General features: G+C 42.7%; 1 protein-coding gene across 3 annotated transcripts in view; it reads right to left on the bottom strand.

Moving 5' to 3' along the window:
• The window catches only part of LOC140206115 (uncharacterized protein C1orf21-like), a 206,643-nt gene that overhangs the window by 133,588 nt on the left and 54,801 nt on the right, over window positions 1-18,254 (bottom strand). For all 3 annotated transcript variants that reach the window (XM_072274293.1, XM_072274292.1, XM_072274294.1), the window contains 2 exons: window positions 7,831-7,921; window positions 747-926 (listed from right to left, as the gene is read on the bottom strand). In XM_072274293.1, coding sequence (XP_072130394.1) covers window positions 747-840 — 94 coding nt within the window. In that variant the 5' untranslated portion in view covers window positions 841-926; window positions 7,831-7,921. The remainder of the gene's footprint in view (window positions 1-746; window positions 927-7,830; window positions 7,922-18,254) is intronic.

Genomic DNA, 18,254 nt, shown 5'->3' with positions numbered 1-18,254 from the left:
TCCATATAAATACACTACATGCGCTGAGTAGGTAACCACTGATTTTCAGTTTGATTGTGAGTACTTTGCAAGCCACTGACAGCAAATGCACATCAGGTTTAGGGAAAGACACTCCCATTCAGTGCACAGTAATGAAGACTGCACTATCAGCACTCATTCTCCAGGTTTACTCTCACTGTCTCAAATTGATCAGATTTCAGAGAGAATTGCACAACTTCAGCAATAAAATCAAATGCAGCCTCCCAATAAACTATTAAAATGAGCAATGGATAACTCCCAGCAACAGAAAAGGATACAATAATTCTATTTTGCTATAATATCTCCTTAGAAAGTGGTTAAATCTCCATCTCAAATATTACACAGCAGCCCTCACGGCTACAGGTGACAATTAGCTGCTCTCTTTTACCAGAGGAGCCACATAAAACCATGTTTTTAAAAATATATTTTGCATGTGTTGTTAAAACAGATCATTTAAAGATTTGCAAACCATAGAAATCAATTCTAACCTGTTTTACAGTGACACTAAGGGCATGGAAAACATTTCAAATATGGATTAGAGCAATTATACATCAGCAAAATGCATCATCTCCAGCACAACAATTTTGCATTAAATTGCCCACAGGTATTTTAGCTCTTATTTTAATTCTGCTCTTGTTGTAAACAGTTCTAATTATGCCTTAAGCTGTCAATGGTTAACACATTCAAGGTAACTGTTAAATATCCCTCAAGTCATCCTCAGTACATACCCCCAATGACATCGCCATTTTGGTAGTTCTTTCCCTTCTGCGCTTCCTCCTCGTTTTGAACAGTAGAGACATGCTTGGCTGAGGCACAGCCCATAGTTCTACGCAAATGGCTTCAATGTGCACTGCCCACAGATCATCTCTAAGATGAAATCTCCTCCCTCCCCGTAAGATGGTTGCAACCTGTGGATAAATGAATTAAACAGTCTTAAAATCTCCATGTTAAACATGTTCACTCTTTTCCCCCCACTGGAAAAGAATGTGGACATCACCGTCACTGCTCCCCATTGCCTTGGGCACTGTAAATGAAAATGCCACCTCAGAAGGCACAAAGTTCACCTGAAACAAAGAGAAAGCAAATAAGAAATGCTGACTCCCATGACCCAATGTCCAAGCCCAAGTCATTGGCAGCTAGTAATTATGAGCAGTGTGTTCCACCAAGATGCAACTCTCCAAATACAATGCAGAGATACAAGGCCATAAATGAAAGGAAAAACAATTGTGGAACAAGACAATAATTAAAGATAGCATAAAAATTACAGATCATGAATCCAGATACTTGATATTTACCTATGCACTGAGATGCAAATAGCCAAGAACTTAAGGGCATTTTATGAGAAACAACCAGCAAATGACAAGTAGAATTTGCTTTTGTGCCTAACCAACAAGGTAGTACAAGTAGCTTAGTGCTAACCAGCTCCTAACCATTAGGCAGATTTACTGGTAAATACAAGAATAAACGATATTATTACTTTTATCCACTCCCAGTACACTAATGAGACAAATCCAGGCATCATGAATGGCAATTGCATATTTTCAACATTACATGCAAACCACATTGATATCAGTAACATAATAGTAGAATAATAATAAAATTGCCAAGATTTATTTGAAAAACTGATTCAGATTACCTCCTATACAATTTCTCAAGGTTTTATTTCACAGGTGTCAGCGTACAGAATGCTGGAGGGGTTGGGGTTAGGGTGTGGTGGATGGGAGGAAGGGAAGGAAGACTGGCAGACAGGAGGGAGCGGTGAAGAGGGGAAGGCACACTGGTACTAATCCTAATCTCTCAACATTCCCAAACTCAATCTTGCTAACTGCAAGAGCTCATTTCCACTTAAGAGCTGAAAAATAATGAACATAATTAGTAACCAATTCACTTTCAATCCCAAGTGCAAGCCCAACGAACCGAGCACTAACCAGGACAATGTCCCCCTACCCCATGCAAACATCTCAGTACTTTACTTTCGTCAAATGGTAGAAATGGGATTATATCCACTCTTCATCTGACAATGTCATGATTTCTAAAAGTTTCAAAACAGCAGTTGAGATCTTACTAATGAGAAATGCAATCTCCCTCAAAATGTGAAATAGAAATGGAAAATGAAAAATTTGTTTTGAATATTTTTCCCAGTCATTATCTCTTTGGGAGTTTTTGGCACAACATCATGGACTCTATTGGTCTATTTAAAGATCATCTCCAACAAGACAGCCAAATACAGTGGATATAGAAGCAGGTAAGACACTGGCTCCCCTTTCACAACTGTCTCACCACCTTTTATTATCTTGAGGAGACAAATCAGTTTAATATTCTCCACAACTAGATCTGTGCAACCCCTACAGTACTTGGCCACCAGCTGGAACCAGAAAACCTCAGTTTCTAGGTACTGAATCCACTACCATGATGCACAATGAAATCATCTTCTAAACGTATTGTTGTTCCTTACATCCCAGCTTCACCAACTGCATCTTCCCAACCATAATCACGGACAAGGGTTTTAAACCCATCTAAACTCCCCTCCAATGCCTAGATCCCAAGTAAAGGAATAAACGATTTACCAAAATAACAACTTCAGAGGGAAACTCATGGTGCAGCTGAGAGTTGGATATTTCACAGTGCAAAGTGTGTGTGGAAAGTAGCATTAAGATACGAGACAGCCATTTAAATGGGGAACAGTTATTATCAGAGAGCTGTATGTTTTTTTGAATCCCTTAATCCAGGGGTCCCCAATCTTTTTTGGATCAGTTTAATGTTGTCAATATTCTTGCGGACTGGCCGACCCGGGGGGGGGGGGGGGGGGGGGGAGAGAGGCGGCGGGGGGTATTCAAGTAGGGTTAAACTCACCACGACATGTCTTTTACAGTTAGGGTTGCCAACTTTCTCACTCCCAACTAAGGGACAAAAGTAGCAGTCAAATCCCGGGGACACTTTACCCCAGGAAAGACTACCATGGCCATGAAGCCTTGAGTGTGCATGTGATGTAAGCATGCACATATGTGCCCATTTTTTTCCCCACCAATCAGTTTTGCCTTCATTTTCCCAACTACACTGTACAGACATTATTTCTACTTTATATAGGCTGTGTATTTATCATATCATTCCTGCTTTTACTATATGTTAGTGTTATTTATTTTCAGTTTGTGTTATTTGGTATGATTTGTTAGTTTATTTTTTTGGGTCACAGAACGCTCAAAAATTTTTCCCATATAAATTAATGGTAATTGTTTCTTTGCTTCACGCCATTTTGGCACATAAGGTTTTGTACGAACGCTCTACCTTAGCGGGGGAAATTCGGGACAAACCAATTTAGCCCAATATACGGGATGTCCCGGCAAATATGGGACAGTTGGCAACCCTATGTTCAAGTTCAACAGTGCGTGACAGGGAATGAGGAAAGGTGCAGCTGATTCATATCGTTTCCTCACGGCCCGGTAGCACATGCTTTGCGATCCGGTGGTTGGGGACTGCTGCCTTAATTGAGAGACATGTGATGCAAGATATTAGGTATATTTCGGGTGGGAAAGGAAATATTTTTGGACTGGACAAAAATCAAAGCAGGAAAATGACCTTGAGGACAAAGACCACAGAGTCAGAGTCATCGAGCACAGAAACAGGCCCCTGATCCTAACTGGTCCAAGCCCATCCAAGCTAGTCCCATTTGACCACGGTTGGCCAGTAACATTAAAAACTTCCCCCTTCCATGTATCTGTGATTTAAAAAGTTGTACTTGTAATCCACCAAGTGTGACCAGGTCAACAGTGATCTTACTGAATGGCAGAACAGACTTGTAAGAGCTTTCCTGTTCCTATTTCTCAGGTTAGAGAGACAGTGAGTCTCTTAAGCTGCGTAAAAGAGCTACTTTCCCAAAGCTCTTTTATCCCTCCATACCAAAAACAGTCAGCAGGAGTGTCCCCAATCAAAAAAAAGATCTCAGTTACAGGCAATTCCCTTCCCCATACAGAGCTATGAAATCACTGCAAAACATTTTCTTGACTTCTTTAAATAGCTATTGACAATCAATACTGAACTTCAATTGAAGCTTTCAGAAAGCCCAAGTAAATAACAACTTATACGCTAGACGCATTACACGCTTACAGATTCTGGTCAGTTAAAACATTTACTGAATTTATGGCTTTCCACGTTCATAAGATCTTTTCAAATTCACTCTCAAGCTTGTCTACAGTTTTTCTAGTTTGCACAATCCAAAGTGGCTGATTATGCTGCATGTGAACAGACCAAAATATTGAAAAGAAAGCATAGTTCAGGAAGACCTTGACATACATGGATAAATTGTCGCCAATATCCCTGCATAAATAGATGTTTGTCAAAGTATTCGGATGTGATTAATTGCTGAGAATGTTCAACTCAGATCATCGTAACCCTTTGGAAATTTGACTCTTCATTTATCTTTATCGATTTTAATTCAGTATGAAAATAAAGTTCTCTTATCAATCACTGCCATAGTCGGCATCACACTGCTATAAAACAGATCTTCAACCCAATAATTCCACACCAGCCATAAAACTATTTTTTAAAGTTAATTCTGAACTAATCCTATTTTGTTCTACCCACATTCAATACTCCCAGATCACTCACTCATACTAGGTGTTGTGAATGCAATATTTAAGAACGTGTGTTCAATTTGTGCTAGCCATTCATTGATTCAATTTAAAATTGTACATCGTTATCATTTGACGAAGGAGAGACTTTCTAAAATCTTTTCTAATGTTGATGGCCATTGTGATAGATGTAAAACTGACATAGCTACACTGACACATATGTTTTGGTCTTGTTCTATATTGGAATAGTTCTGTAAGTCGGTTTTTTCAACAATTTCTAAAGCACTTAAAATTAATCTACAACCTAATAAATTATCTGTGCTTTTTGGAATAATTCCTCAAAATATTCATGGTATTTCTGTGTCTGACCAACATGTTATCGCTTTTGTTACACTGACAGCCAGGAGGGCCATTTTGTTGAAGTGGAAGGATACATCAGCTCCCACTTTGTCACAATGGTTCTCTCAAATGATGCTATGTCTTAGTTTGGAGAAAATTAGAAGTCGAATCTTTGAACCTTTATTTGATTTTGAGAAAAGAAGGGGCTCATTTGCACGTTATTATCATTTGAGCTAATTGATATAACTTTTCCACGATCTAATTGTAAATTTTTTAGTATATTTTCCTTTCTTGCTGGCGGTTTGATGTTTATTTTTAGAAGCTTTTTGTATGACGTATGACTCCGGGGTTGTACACCTAATGGGTTCCTTTTTTTTTCTCTCATTTTTCTGCTTAGTAGGGTTTTTTTTGTTATCACAAAATTTTTGTTCAATCTTTAAGATAATGTCTTCTTTGAGACATTGTAAGTGTTGTTACTTCAATGTAATGTTATTTTTCCTGTATAACAATAAAAAGATTTGAAAAGAAAGAGTGTGTGTGTGTGTGTGTGTAGATTAAGTATCAATACGAAGTTACAAAACATAACACTAGAGACAATTTACAGTAGCCAATTAACCTACCAACCTTGGTACCCAGAGGAAAGCCTATATAGCCACAGGGAGAATATGCAAACTTCACACAGCGAAGGTCATAATTGAGCCTCGGCTGCATGAGATACGAGGTTGTAGCTACACAAGTTGAACCAATGGGCCATCTTTATAATAAAACAGAGAATATTTTAATTTATTAAGATAGCCTCAAAGACAGTCTGAACTTTATCTCTCTATTGATGCAACAACCATTGACAATCAGTCACCATCCAGCAAAGGAAAGCAGTGAATCACCATCCACTATTTACTGGGCCCAGCAATGCACGATTCCACTGAGAAACAAGCTAGGACTCTGAATCAAGGATGAATTATATATTGGGGGGGGGGGGGGGGGGAGTAAGAATCTTTTATTGTTGTTCTTCCCCAGGCCATACTAAGGTTCCCACACAGTCTGCAAACCAGAAATGCAGCCATGTATCAAGCTTCCTCATGGAAGAAGATGGCAGTAAATTCATACCACCAGCCTTCCAAAAGTGTGTTCGCATATATGTGATGTACGCAAGCCAGCTGTTCAGAAGTTGGGAAGTACGTGTATGTTGATATTCACTATACAAGTGAGGGGCTTGATCTGTGTTCAGATAGTTACTTCTCCCACCTAAACTGGTGTGATGTGAATCCCCTGCATTAGAATCAGAGTTCCCCCGGCTTTATCTTGCTGGTGCCCTCGACCATGGTACTCTCAAGTGTGGTAGGTGAGAAGCAAATTAGCTTGAGAAGCTCATATTAGAGGGGAGAAATAAGAGAGGTCTTCTTCAGGAAAACCCTCCCCTGATGTCCCAGAGACACATTAGTTCCGGATCATAAAATAATATACTTGCATGCATGTTCTTGGTCAACCTCAGTTACTAACACATGATAACCACTTGAGCATTATTGTGTGATAACTAGTAAAGTCTGTATCATATAATTTTAGCAAAAATCTTCACTGAAGCACATTTATTGTAGTCATAATAATTTGGATTTCCCAGTCTTAATACTAGATATCAGGATCACTAAGGGAAAATAGGCTTTAAGAGTAGCCTCCAAATATTATTATATTACATTGATGGTAAATTATAAATAAGTGAATCTTTCTTTCAAAGATATTACTAATGAAAATGCACGGGAAAACTGAGGCAAGTAAGGCGATATGTATGTAACCACTGCACAAGGATGCTACTACAGTGCTTCAAATCTACCAGAATACATGTAGAGACTTTGCTTTTGCCCATTCAGGGGATGGATTTTGTACCAAACTGAAACAGAGATTCACTTGTATTTCTTCCAATCTAGTGTACTGCAACCTGTGTTCGCAATGTAGTCTCGTCTACACTGGAGAATCCAAACACAGAGAGTGCGAATACCTAACAGAACTTGAACTCAGAATTCCCAGTTGCTCCCACTTCAATATCCCATCTCACTCTGACATATCAGTCCATCACTGCAATAACGAGGCCCCAGTGTAAGCTTCAGAAAGAGCGTCTCATCTTCTGTCTTGGGCAGCTTCTATACTCATGACTGAATTGTACAACTTTGTGTAGTTTGCTCTCACTGTTTGTGTCAGAACTGTCTATTTCTGATACAAGTCATCCACCTGTGGTATTTGCTCAGCTTCTCCCCTCTCCATCACCTCAGCCAGACTTGTTGGGCATGTTCCATAACCATGCATTTAGTCATTTTTAAACATCTTTCCATGTATTCTCATTTGCTGCTCTCTTCTCATAGCTGCTGCTTGATGTTCTCTCTCTAACTGCATCCACTGAACAACTGGATGACCTCACAAGTTAATCCCCACTGCAGTCCTGTATCAACCTATCAGATAATCAGATATACTCCTTGTCCAATCCGTGTCTTCTCCATCTCATCTATAATCAAGCAACACACATTAAAGTTGCTGGTGAACGCAGCAGGCCAGGCAGCATCTCTAGGAAGAGGTACGGTCGATGTTTTGGGCCGAGACCCTTCCTCTTCCTAGAGATGCTGCCTGGCCTGCTGCATTCACCAGCAACATTGATGTGCTTTGCTTGAATTTCCAGCATCTGCAGAATTCCTCGTGTTTACGTCATCTATAATCAGTTTGTTTCTTTCCCGGCTAAATCTTCAGTCTGAAATGATGAAGGTTCCTCACCACAGCCACCTACTCAATGATTGTAGCATTTTCAGGTTTTAATTCAGATCTGCAGCCTCTGCAGCTTTTTAAAAAGATTCATACGAAGCGCTGGCAGTGCGGATCACTTTCATGTTGGAGCACGGAATGAGAATCAAGCAATCCATACCTGCTCAGAACTGGTTAAGCTCCTAGGCCTTCACAGGTGACACAGAGCAGATACTTGTTCCATCAGACTAGACAGGATCCACACTCAGGCCCTGGAAGGTAAAGGGACAATCTATTAACACTCATGATGGCATCCAATCCCCGTGCTGTCCAGCAACTTGGTGTAACTCCTATTAAACATAAACATTCAATAACATGCAACCTGTGCCAACTGTCTGGATTTCCTTTGAACAAGCAACAACGCTAAAACAGCTTCCTGTATACTTTGTAATTAGGAGGAAACAAGGATTTCCCAAGCAGCCTTAGGAGTTATTCAGCAGTTTAGACCTAACCACATACTCAGACGTTAGACACAACCACGCGAGTACTGTAAACATCTATCATTGTACCATGATAATCATCATAGGAGGGTCAAAACTCTTTGGCAATGGGCAGCAGCATATTCCAAATAGTCTGACAGAACAAAACACAGAACAGTACAACAGAGGAACAAGCCATTCAGCTCCTAATAGCAATCCTGACCACAATGTCAAATTACACCAAATCTCTTCTGCCTACACATGATTCATATCCCTCCAATCCCTGCATCGTCATGTGACTTTGTAAATACCTCTTAACTATCACGTTGTATCTGGTTCTACCACTATACCTGGCAGATTCTTCCAAACACCAATCAATCTCTGTGTAAAACACTACCACCACCAACCCCCATGACCTTAAATGAAGGTCAATTTACATCTGATATTTCTATCCTGGCAAAAAGACTGCCTAGACCAAGTGCTCCCAACCCAGGGCCCACAGATCCCTTGGTTAATGGTAGGGGTCCACGGCATAAAGAAGGGTGGAAATGCCTGGCCTAGTCTATCTGTACCTCTTATTGCTTTATAAATTCTCAGGTCTCCCTTCAGCCTCTGACATACCGCAGAGAACACCTCAAGTTTTTCCAAACCTCTCTGTTTAAACTTCTATCCTCTAATCTAAGCAGCATCTTTGCAAGTCTCTCCTGTACCTTCCAATGCTTCTAGACCTTTATTTCAATGGGGCGACCAGAATTGTACACAATACCCCAAGTGAAGCCTAACCAAAGTTTTGCATACCTACAGCATGACTTCCTTATTCAAATACCCAGTATCCTAACCTACAAAGTCAAGCATGCCTTTTCTACCACCTGATCTACTTCTGTGGCCGCTTTCAGGGAGGTTTGGATTTGGAGTCCAAGATACATTAATACTGTTCAGGGTCCTGCCAGCAACTGTGCAGTTTCCTCATACATTTGACCTCCCAAAGAGCAACACCTCACACTTGCCCAGATTAAATGGCATCTACTATTTCTCCACCCATATCTTTAACTAATCTGAATCCTGTTGTATCCTCTGACAATCTTCATGGCACACAACTTTATCAATCTTTGTGTTGTCTGCAAACATACTAACCCACCTGCCCCATTTTCATCCAAGTCATTCATATATATTACAGAGGCTCCAGGTCCCAGCACCAATCCCCAAGGAACACCTATAGGCACAGACCTCTAGCCAGAATAACACCTTTCAACCACTATGTGCTGTCTTTCATAGGCAAGCCAATTCTGAATACAACCTACTAAGTCACTAACAACCCCATGCAGCTTGATCTTCCTGATCAGCCTACCATGAGGGGCCTTGGCAAATGTTTTACTAAAGTCTAGGCAGACAATAATCACTACTCTACCCTTAATCACCTTCATCTCCTCCTCAAAAATGAATTCAATTTTGTAAGACATGATCTGCCCCACACAAAGCCATGCTGACTATATCCGAGAAAGTGACATCCTCCCGGATACACATAATCACTATCCCTAAAGATCCTCTCCAATATCTTCCTGACCGTTTAAGTGAGGCTTATCAACTACCATTTCCCTTCTTGAAGGAAAAACAATGGCTGCATTTCTGTCCGCCAGGGCCTCATCTGTTGCTAGTGATGACACAAAGATCTTAATCAAGGCCCCAACAATCCCCTCTCCTGTCTCTCTTAGTAACCTGGGATACATACCATCATGGCCTGGGGACTTATCCACATTCAAGAGACAAAGCACCACCATCTTTTTAATTTCAAAATGCCTTGGCGTATCAGTATACCTTACACTGCCCTCAGTAATCTCCATATCATTCTTCTCGGTGAATACCGACAAATTAGTCATTAAGTACCTTGTCCACATCCCCTGATTCCAAGTACAAGGTCCCTGATTTATACGCAATTGACCCCACCCTCTCCCCAGTCATCCTCTTGGCTTCAATACAAGTACAAAATGCATTGGGATTCTCTTTAATCCTACATGCGAAGGCCCCTTATGATAGACCCTTATATTCTTTCCTGTTCTCTTCATGTTACTCAAGGGCCCAGGCTGATTTTAGCTTCCCAAACCTTACATACGCTTACTTTTTCTTAACTAAATTCACAACCTCTATCATCATCCAAGATTCCCATATCTTGTCATCCCTGTCCTTCCTCCTGACTGGAATATACTAGCTTTGAACTCTGATCGGCTGATCGTTAACCAGCTCCCACAAGATTTTAAAACCAGATTATAGAAGATTTTAACCAGATTTTAAAAGTTCAAGTCTGTCCCGAGCCTTATCAGGCCAGTGCTTATGCAGATTTCTGTGGTGTGAAGCGACCAAAAGTATGAGACTTCCCCGCCCACCCCCCGATAGGACGCCATTCTATCGCGAGGTTAACCCGCAGTATTTGCCAGTACCCATTTTCAGCTGGGTGGACTGGAACAGTGTATGCTTAAGCGCCTTGCTCAAAGACACAACACGCTTCCTTGGCCGAGACTCGAAACCAAGACCTTCAGATCGTGAGCCCAACGCCCTAACCACTTGGCCACGCACCACATGATTATTCAGGGCAAAAAAAAAAGGTTATGGAGAGAAGACAGGACCATGGGGATGAGAGGGTTAATTAATCAGCAGAGCAGACTCAATAGACTGACTGGCCTAATTCTACTCCTGTGGTCTTCTCATATGGCCCCTCCTCTACTGTTTCAAGAAACCCTCTTAGATGCACCTAACGAATTCTATGTTTTTCACTTCTTTCCATAATCAATCTACATGTGGACAAGAGATTTGTCTCATATCTGCAGTTCGAACGAGCAACATTTTCCCCAGAACTGCCTCAAACCTGTAAATGTTACTTGAGTCTAAATAAATCCAAGCATTAACATTCTTGAGCAAACTCATTTCTGATACACAACCCTAATTTGGACCGAAGAGCGCTATATGAGGTCATTCTTACCCTCAGCCATTAGGCTCTATAATAAATCAACCCATAGCAGGGGAAGTGACAACACCTCCTGATTGAGGTAACATTTTTTTAAAACTTTCTTTATCCCCTTCTAATATTTGTATATCTGTGCACTTGTAATGCTACTGTGACACTAATTTCCTTTGGGATCAATAAAGTATCTATCTTAATTATCTGATTTAATTTTACACAGACTCCAGCCGTAAGATCAAATATGGATACTCTGAATCAAATTAGCATGTCGTTGTAAAATCTCATCTAACTCAATTTGGAAAAAACACATTCACTGCCTCTATTCTATTGGAACTACTAGGTGATTCCATACGCACTGTTAATTGTTATCTGAAATGATTTAGCAAATTATTCTGTTAATTGGGTTATAGATGCAGGCTTTTTGTTTAAATAATACTGAATGGATTCAAAATGAAAACATTTAAAAAGGAGTCAGTGAGCAGCTACTGTGGAGCACAATTTTGTACTCCCAATTTTTAAAAAATTAACCTGAGTCTGTTAAATGTTCAATCGACTTCACTGCTGACACTTACCATAATTGCAACTATTCTGCTTAAATCTGCTAAAACAAACCAGGAGATTACTATGTTAAGACATCACATATACTTATGGAGACTGCGCAGCACAGAAACAGGTACTTCAGTCACCCAGTCATTGGTGACTTTCTTGCCTGTCTATACTAATCCAGTTGCCCACATTAAGTTTGCAACCTTATATGCCTTGCCTGTTTGAGTGCCTCCTCAACAAAGCGATTGTATCTGATTCCATCTCAGTCTCTGGTAATCAGTTCCAGGTATTAACCACTATGGGAGGAAAAAAAAACAACTTTCCACCTTTAATACTCCTTCCTCTCAGCTTAAATCTTATGCCTTTTCTTTTTGATAGCCCTATTATGGTTTAAAAAAATTCTGACCATCTCATAACTACGTATCGTTTCATATGACATGGGTGATCATGGTCTTTGACCATGATTGTTCTTGGCAAACTTCTCTACAGATGTGGTTTGCCATTGCCTTCTTCCAGGCATGAGTGGTTGCATAACCAGGACTTGTGATACGAACCAACTGCTCATACGACTATCCACCAGTCTTCCATGGCTTTATATGATCCAGATTTTTTTTGGGGGGGGGCGCGGATTGGGTTAAGCAGGTGATAAACCTTGCCCAAGGGTGACCTTCAGGGTAGCGGAGGGATGGAGCACCGTACACCTCCTTTGGGAAATACGCATCTCCACCCCATCACCAATCTGACCATCCACTGCTGCTGATAACTTTATACTTCTATCAGGTCACTCTGCAGCCACCTTCACTCCAGGAAAAGCAAAACCAGGCTACCTCATGTATCCCCAGAACTAAAGAGACTGCCAATGCACTTACAATGCACTTAATGCTGTGTTAAGTGCATTGGTAAGACCAAATTTGGGAGCAGTTCTTGCCACCTATCTACAGGAAAGGTATCAATAAGATTGAAAAAAATAGAGAAAATTAACATGGATTTTGCTGGGACTTCAGAACCTGAGTTATAGGGAAGGTTAACAACAGGAATTCTGCAGATGCTGGAAATTCAAGCAACACACATTGAAGTTGCTGGTGAACGCAGCAGGCCAGGCAGCATCTCTAGGAAGAGGTACAGTCGACATTTCAGGCCTAGACCCTTCGTCAGGACTAACTGAAGGGTCTCGGCCTGAAACGTCGACTGTACCTCTTCCTAGAGATACTGCCTGGCCTGCTTGGATCTCCCCCTCCCACTTTTAAATCTCTTACTAATTCTTCCTTCAGTTAGTCCTGACGAAGGGTCTCGGCCTGAAACGTCAACTGTACCTCTTCCTAGAGATGCTGCCTGGCCTGCTGCGTTCACCAGCAACTTTGATGTGTGTTGCTTATAGGGAAGGTTGAACAGGCTAGGATTTCCTTCTCTGGAGCATAGGAAAATGAGTGGATATTTGATAGAGATACGCAAAATTCTGAGTGATATAGATAGGGCAAACGCAAACAGGATTTTTCCATTAAGGTTTGGTAAAGCTACAGCAAGAGGCCTTAGGTTAAGTGTGAAAGCTGAAATAGGAGGAGAAGATGGCGGCGTGACGGCAGTGCGCGTGGCCTTTCCGGTGATGACTGTTATCTGTCGACTGTGCACAATTCTGATTTGATGGAGACGGACGTGAGAGTACGGAGGAACATCTGGAAAACTACAGAAATGCCCGTTTCGCTGCCGCTGCTACTGTGCGGTAACCGGAATCTCCAGAGCAGAAGGCCCCGAAATCCTCGGCTTTGCTTGCTTCAGCGGCCGGGGCGAGGTCAAAGGCGCTCGGCAGAGGATGGCGCTCAGGAGGCTGTATCAGAAGAGTTGGTCGGTGGCTCGAAGTTTTCAGACGGATGGACTCAAAGTGTCGGCTGCTTCCAAGGCATCGGCAAGTTGATGGTGCCTGGAGGTTTATGGCAGGGAGTTTCCCCCTTTTTGCCGCCTGCAATCGGGGACTCAGGAGTCGATCGACTCAGGGACTTTTAAGACTTTTTTTTTTTTACCATGCCCATGGTTTGTTCTTCATCAAATTATGGTATTGTCTTGCACTGCTGTAACTATATGTTATAATTATGTGGTTCTGTCAGTGTTAGTCTTTGGTTTGTCCTGTTTTCTGTGATATCACTCCAGAGAAACATTGTATCATTTCTTAATGCACGTATGCATTTCTAAATGACAATAAAAGAGGACTGAGTGTTTTCATAATCTAAAATATTTAAGGGGAACCACAGGGGGATCTTCACTCAGAGCGTGGTGAGAGTGTGGAATAATCTGCCAGAGAAAGTAGTGGATGTGGGTTCGATATCAACTTTTAAGAAATGTTTAGGTAAGTGTATGCACAGGAGGAGTATGGAGGGCTATGGTCCAGGTGTGGGCTGATGAGTAGGCAAAGTAACTGTACAGCGTGGCATAAAAGTCCTGAAGGGCCTCATTCTGTGCTGTGTTGCTTGGTTACTTTAAAATCTCTTCCATGCTGTCGTCAGCACAACCACAACCTTTTAGTGGTTAAAATGGTTATAATTTAGCCATGCTTGTTGAATTGTGCTTTTAGATAGAAGAGAAGGGCTTAGGTTATACACTCAAGTGAACAGAGCTAGTCATTCAATACACCTCTGCTTAGTCACGGGTCTGCTACCATTTTTATTTTGCACTGGAATATAAAGTTAACAAACAATACTGAACTTGAGAGCTACCTTTATCGGGGTAACTAGGAATCAGAATGGTCGGACACAGGCTGAACAGGCGGAGCAGAGTGATGATGGCGCTAAATGGCAACTTCTTTGCTTACATTTTCGGAAACAGCTCTATTTCCATCTTTAATATCTCAATTCTTTTCCTTTCAGGGTTCTTTTGAAGACCCTGACCTGGAGTTACATGCTGACTACGGTTCTTTGCGGGAATGGGACCCGCTCTCGGGGTTTCATAACTGGCCGTTGTTCGGCACACCAAGGGCTCAGCCTAAGAGTCTGGCTTGGCTTTGGAGGCCTAGGATCTTGGGACTCTGGAGATGAGCAGATCAAAGGTCGGTGTCATGGCAGGAGATCCGTGTGTCATTGGGGAGCCGGAATATCTATGGCTGTGTGCCCAGACTCGAGATCTTTGGGCACAGAGCTTGAAAAAGTGACGAAACGGACTTTTAATATCATAAACCAGCAAGTTGTTTGTTATGTCTCCGCGCTCGTTGTGAAATGGAGACACCACTTTCTCCCTTAATGGGGGGGAGGAGGAGGAGAGAGGAGGGGGGAAGAGGAGGAGGAGAGAGGAGGGGGGAGGGGGGAGGAGGAGGGAGGAGGGGGAGGGGGGAGGAGGGGGGAGGAGGAGGAGGGGGGAGGAGGAGGAGGAGGGGGGAGGAGGGGGGAGGAGGGGGGAGGAGGGGGGAGGAGGGGGGAGGAGGGAGGAGGAGGAGGGGGGAGGAGGGGGGAGGAGGGGGGAGGAGGGGGGAGGAGGGGGGAGGAGGGGGGAGGAGGGGGGAGGAGGGGGGAGGGGGGGGAGGGGGGAGAGGGGGGGAGGGGGGAGGGGGGAGGGGGGAGGGGGGAGGGGGAGGGGGAGGGGGAGGGGGAGGGGGAGGGGGAGGGGGAGGGGGAGGGGGAGGGGGAGGGGGAGGGGGAGGGGGAGGGGGAGAGAGCGGGAGAGATACTGACTGTGGTATGTTGAATGCTGGGTGAACATTGTAGTCTTTGGGGTAACTGCAAGTCTGTGTCTTTACTGTTGTTTTGCTCATGCTTGAGTGCTTGGTGGCGGGTGCCGATGCTTTTATGGTGGGGGGGAGGGGGGATTGTTGCTTGCTGCCACTTACACTTGGGAGAGGGGAACCGGGGGGGGGGGGACTTTGGGGTTCTAACATTTATCTGTCATTCATTCTTTGGGGCACTCCTCTGTTTTTATGGATGGTCACGAAGAAAAAGCATCAGGATGTATATTGTATACATTTCTCTGACATTAAATGTACCTTTGAAACGAATGGTGGGGTGCAGGCTCATGAGCACATCGAAGTGACTGAACCCGATGTTTGGACAATGATTTAAGCACTGAGCTGAATCAGAAAAGTTGGGTACAGGCTGAACAGAGGCAGCAGGATCCAGGCCCCAGAACGTATCAGTGACTGAACCCGATGTTTGGACGAGGATTTAGGCACCAGGCCAGATTGAAAAGGTCAGGCTGCTGGGGCCCAAGGTGGAGGACGGGCCAGTTCAGCTCGCTGCTCGGGTCTGAGCTGAACTTTGGTCTGTCGACAGTCTCTCACTGTGGCTTCAGCTCAGAACACTGATTGTTTATGTTTATTGTTTGCATGATTTGTTGTTTTTATTCTCTCTGCACATTGGGTGTTTAACAGTCTTTTTTCAAAATGGGTTCTTGTTTTGTGGCTGCCTGTTAAGAGACGATTCTCCTGGTTGTATAGTTATACATACTTCGATAATAAGTGTACGTTCAACTTCTGAAGTTTGAGTCAGTTTTCTAAACCACAGTGGAGGGACTGAAAGATGAGTGTCAGTTGGACTAGGGATGTGTCAGGAATTATTTAAAGTTTATAACTATAACTCAAACGCAGAGGAAAGAGACTCCACACTTGTAAGTTTAATTTTGAGTGCCAAGTTTGTTTGGCTGTAATTAAAGACGTACATGGCATTAAAAATTTCAATTACAAGCTTGCAAGTACATATCACTCAAATATAGACATTTTACACCCTTCCATCTGTTTTGATGCATGACATTCAGTGAAATACAGTTATAATGAAGGAGAAACAGATGAACTTGGATAACAGGTTTTCAATTACTCCACGTAACTATTCGCTTAGAGACATTGGAATCTCTTCCATTTTTGACCTCAAGTAGGAAAAGCAAGTCCATTCAATTAAATTAGAGAGACAAATAAACTCTTCTCGGGCTTCCCGCTGGGCACAGGTATCAATTTTAACCGATGTTTCATTGATCAACACTTGCCATCTTCATCAGGAATGATGCCTGGGCATATCTAGTCCAGTGGTATACATCTACCCCCGTCATCTGTCCCTGATTGGTTAGTCCTCATGCAATCAGGTTTCCACTGTCCCACCTTGTTGATAATTGAATTCCAGTACTTTCTTAGAGTGAGACAAGTGCCTTTGTTAAAATTCTTATCGTCTAGTTTTATTTCAATGGCTTCCTTCACCAGGCAGTCCCAAAAGCCATTGGTGCAGCACAGTAGTTTGGTGCCAAAGGTCAGTCCTATGGCCATTGTGAATACAATGTTCTGCTACAGACAACTTCTCCTGGAAACCCAAACAGATACACATCCTGTGCTCCGTGATGCAGGTTTCCACCACGTGCCCTGTCTGGCCAATATAGACTGCTCTGCATTCACAGAGAATCCTGTAAACACCAGCTACCCTGAGTCGCAGGTCATCTGCATAAGCTGCAATTTGAGCTTTCTTATGGGTTTGTGGATGGTATTAATCCAGTACCTCTTCAGGATCCTGGTGATTCTCCCAGAAACCATGGAAATATAGGGAAGACGGGCAGTAGCAACGGGTTCCTCCTCATTGTTAGGTTTCCTGGTTTTTCCGCTGGTCCTTGTAAGGGCCCCAATTGATTTCGTTCACCTTGTAGCCACTCTGTAGGAACGTTGTGCGTAATCATCTCATTTCTTCGTGGAGACCATCCAACTGCTGAAATAATTTTGCACAATTAATCAAAGTAGAAAGAACCACTCTACCTGGGGAGGTGAGATGGTGATTGTCATTGTTATGGAACAAAGTCCATATGAGTGGGCTTCCGACAGACGCCATGGCCGAGGCTGCCATCCGATTTCCATCAGACTACAATGACAAGGAATGGGAGGCAACCATTCTTCTCCATCTCCATTGTAATTGAATGTTTGCATGTACGCTGTTCAGGTGGTTGTGGAACAGCTGGGAGTGTCTGAAGGCTAAAGAAGCATTTGAGACGTAACAGTGATGAACTCAGTTCAGTGCCCTCTCCTCAAAGTCCTCCATGTAGAAATTAGCAATAGCCGGTGACAAGAATTTTAACAAAGTCGAAGGTTTCACTGTAAGTACTAGAATTCAATTATAAACAAGATGGGACAGCAGAATCCTGATTAGGTGAGGACTAACAAATCAGGAGGGATGGACAACGGGGGTAGATATAGACATGCCTAGGTATCGTCTCTAGGCAGAGTTAGTCATCGAAACTTCGGTTAAAATCGGTATCTGTACCTGGTTGGAAACCCAAGAAGAGTTTACTTGTCATGTATGCCAGAGAAGCTCAAGATCCTTTTACAAATTAGGGAAATCTGGCTACGTGGGAAAGCAGTAGAATTTTAAATTTTGCCATAAAATTGAATTAATTTATTTATTGAAACACAATGCAGAGGAGGCCCCTCCAGTCCTTTGAGCCGCGCTGCCCAGCAACCCCCGGTTTAACTGTAGCCTAATTATAGGACAATTTACAATGACCAATCAACCTACCAACCGGTACATCATTGGACTGTGGGAGGAAACCGGAACACCTGGAGGAAGACACATGGGGTCACAGTGAGAACGTACAGACTCCTTACAGACGGCGGTGGGAATTGAACCTGGATTGCTGATACTGTAAAGCATTGTGCTAACCACTACGCTAACGTTTCGC

This window comes from Mobula birostris, chromosome 12 (genome assembly GCF_030028105.1).
Source record: "Mobula birostris isolate sMobBir1 chromosome 12, sMobBir1.hap1, whole genome shotgun sequence".
Classification (NCBI taxonomy): Eukaryota; Metazoa; Chordata; class Chondrichthyes; order Myliobatiformes; family Myliobatidae; genus Mobula; species Mobula birostris.
This window is presented reverse-complemented; position numbering and strand designations above follow the sequence as displayed.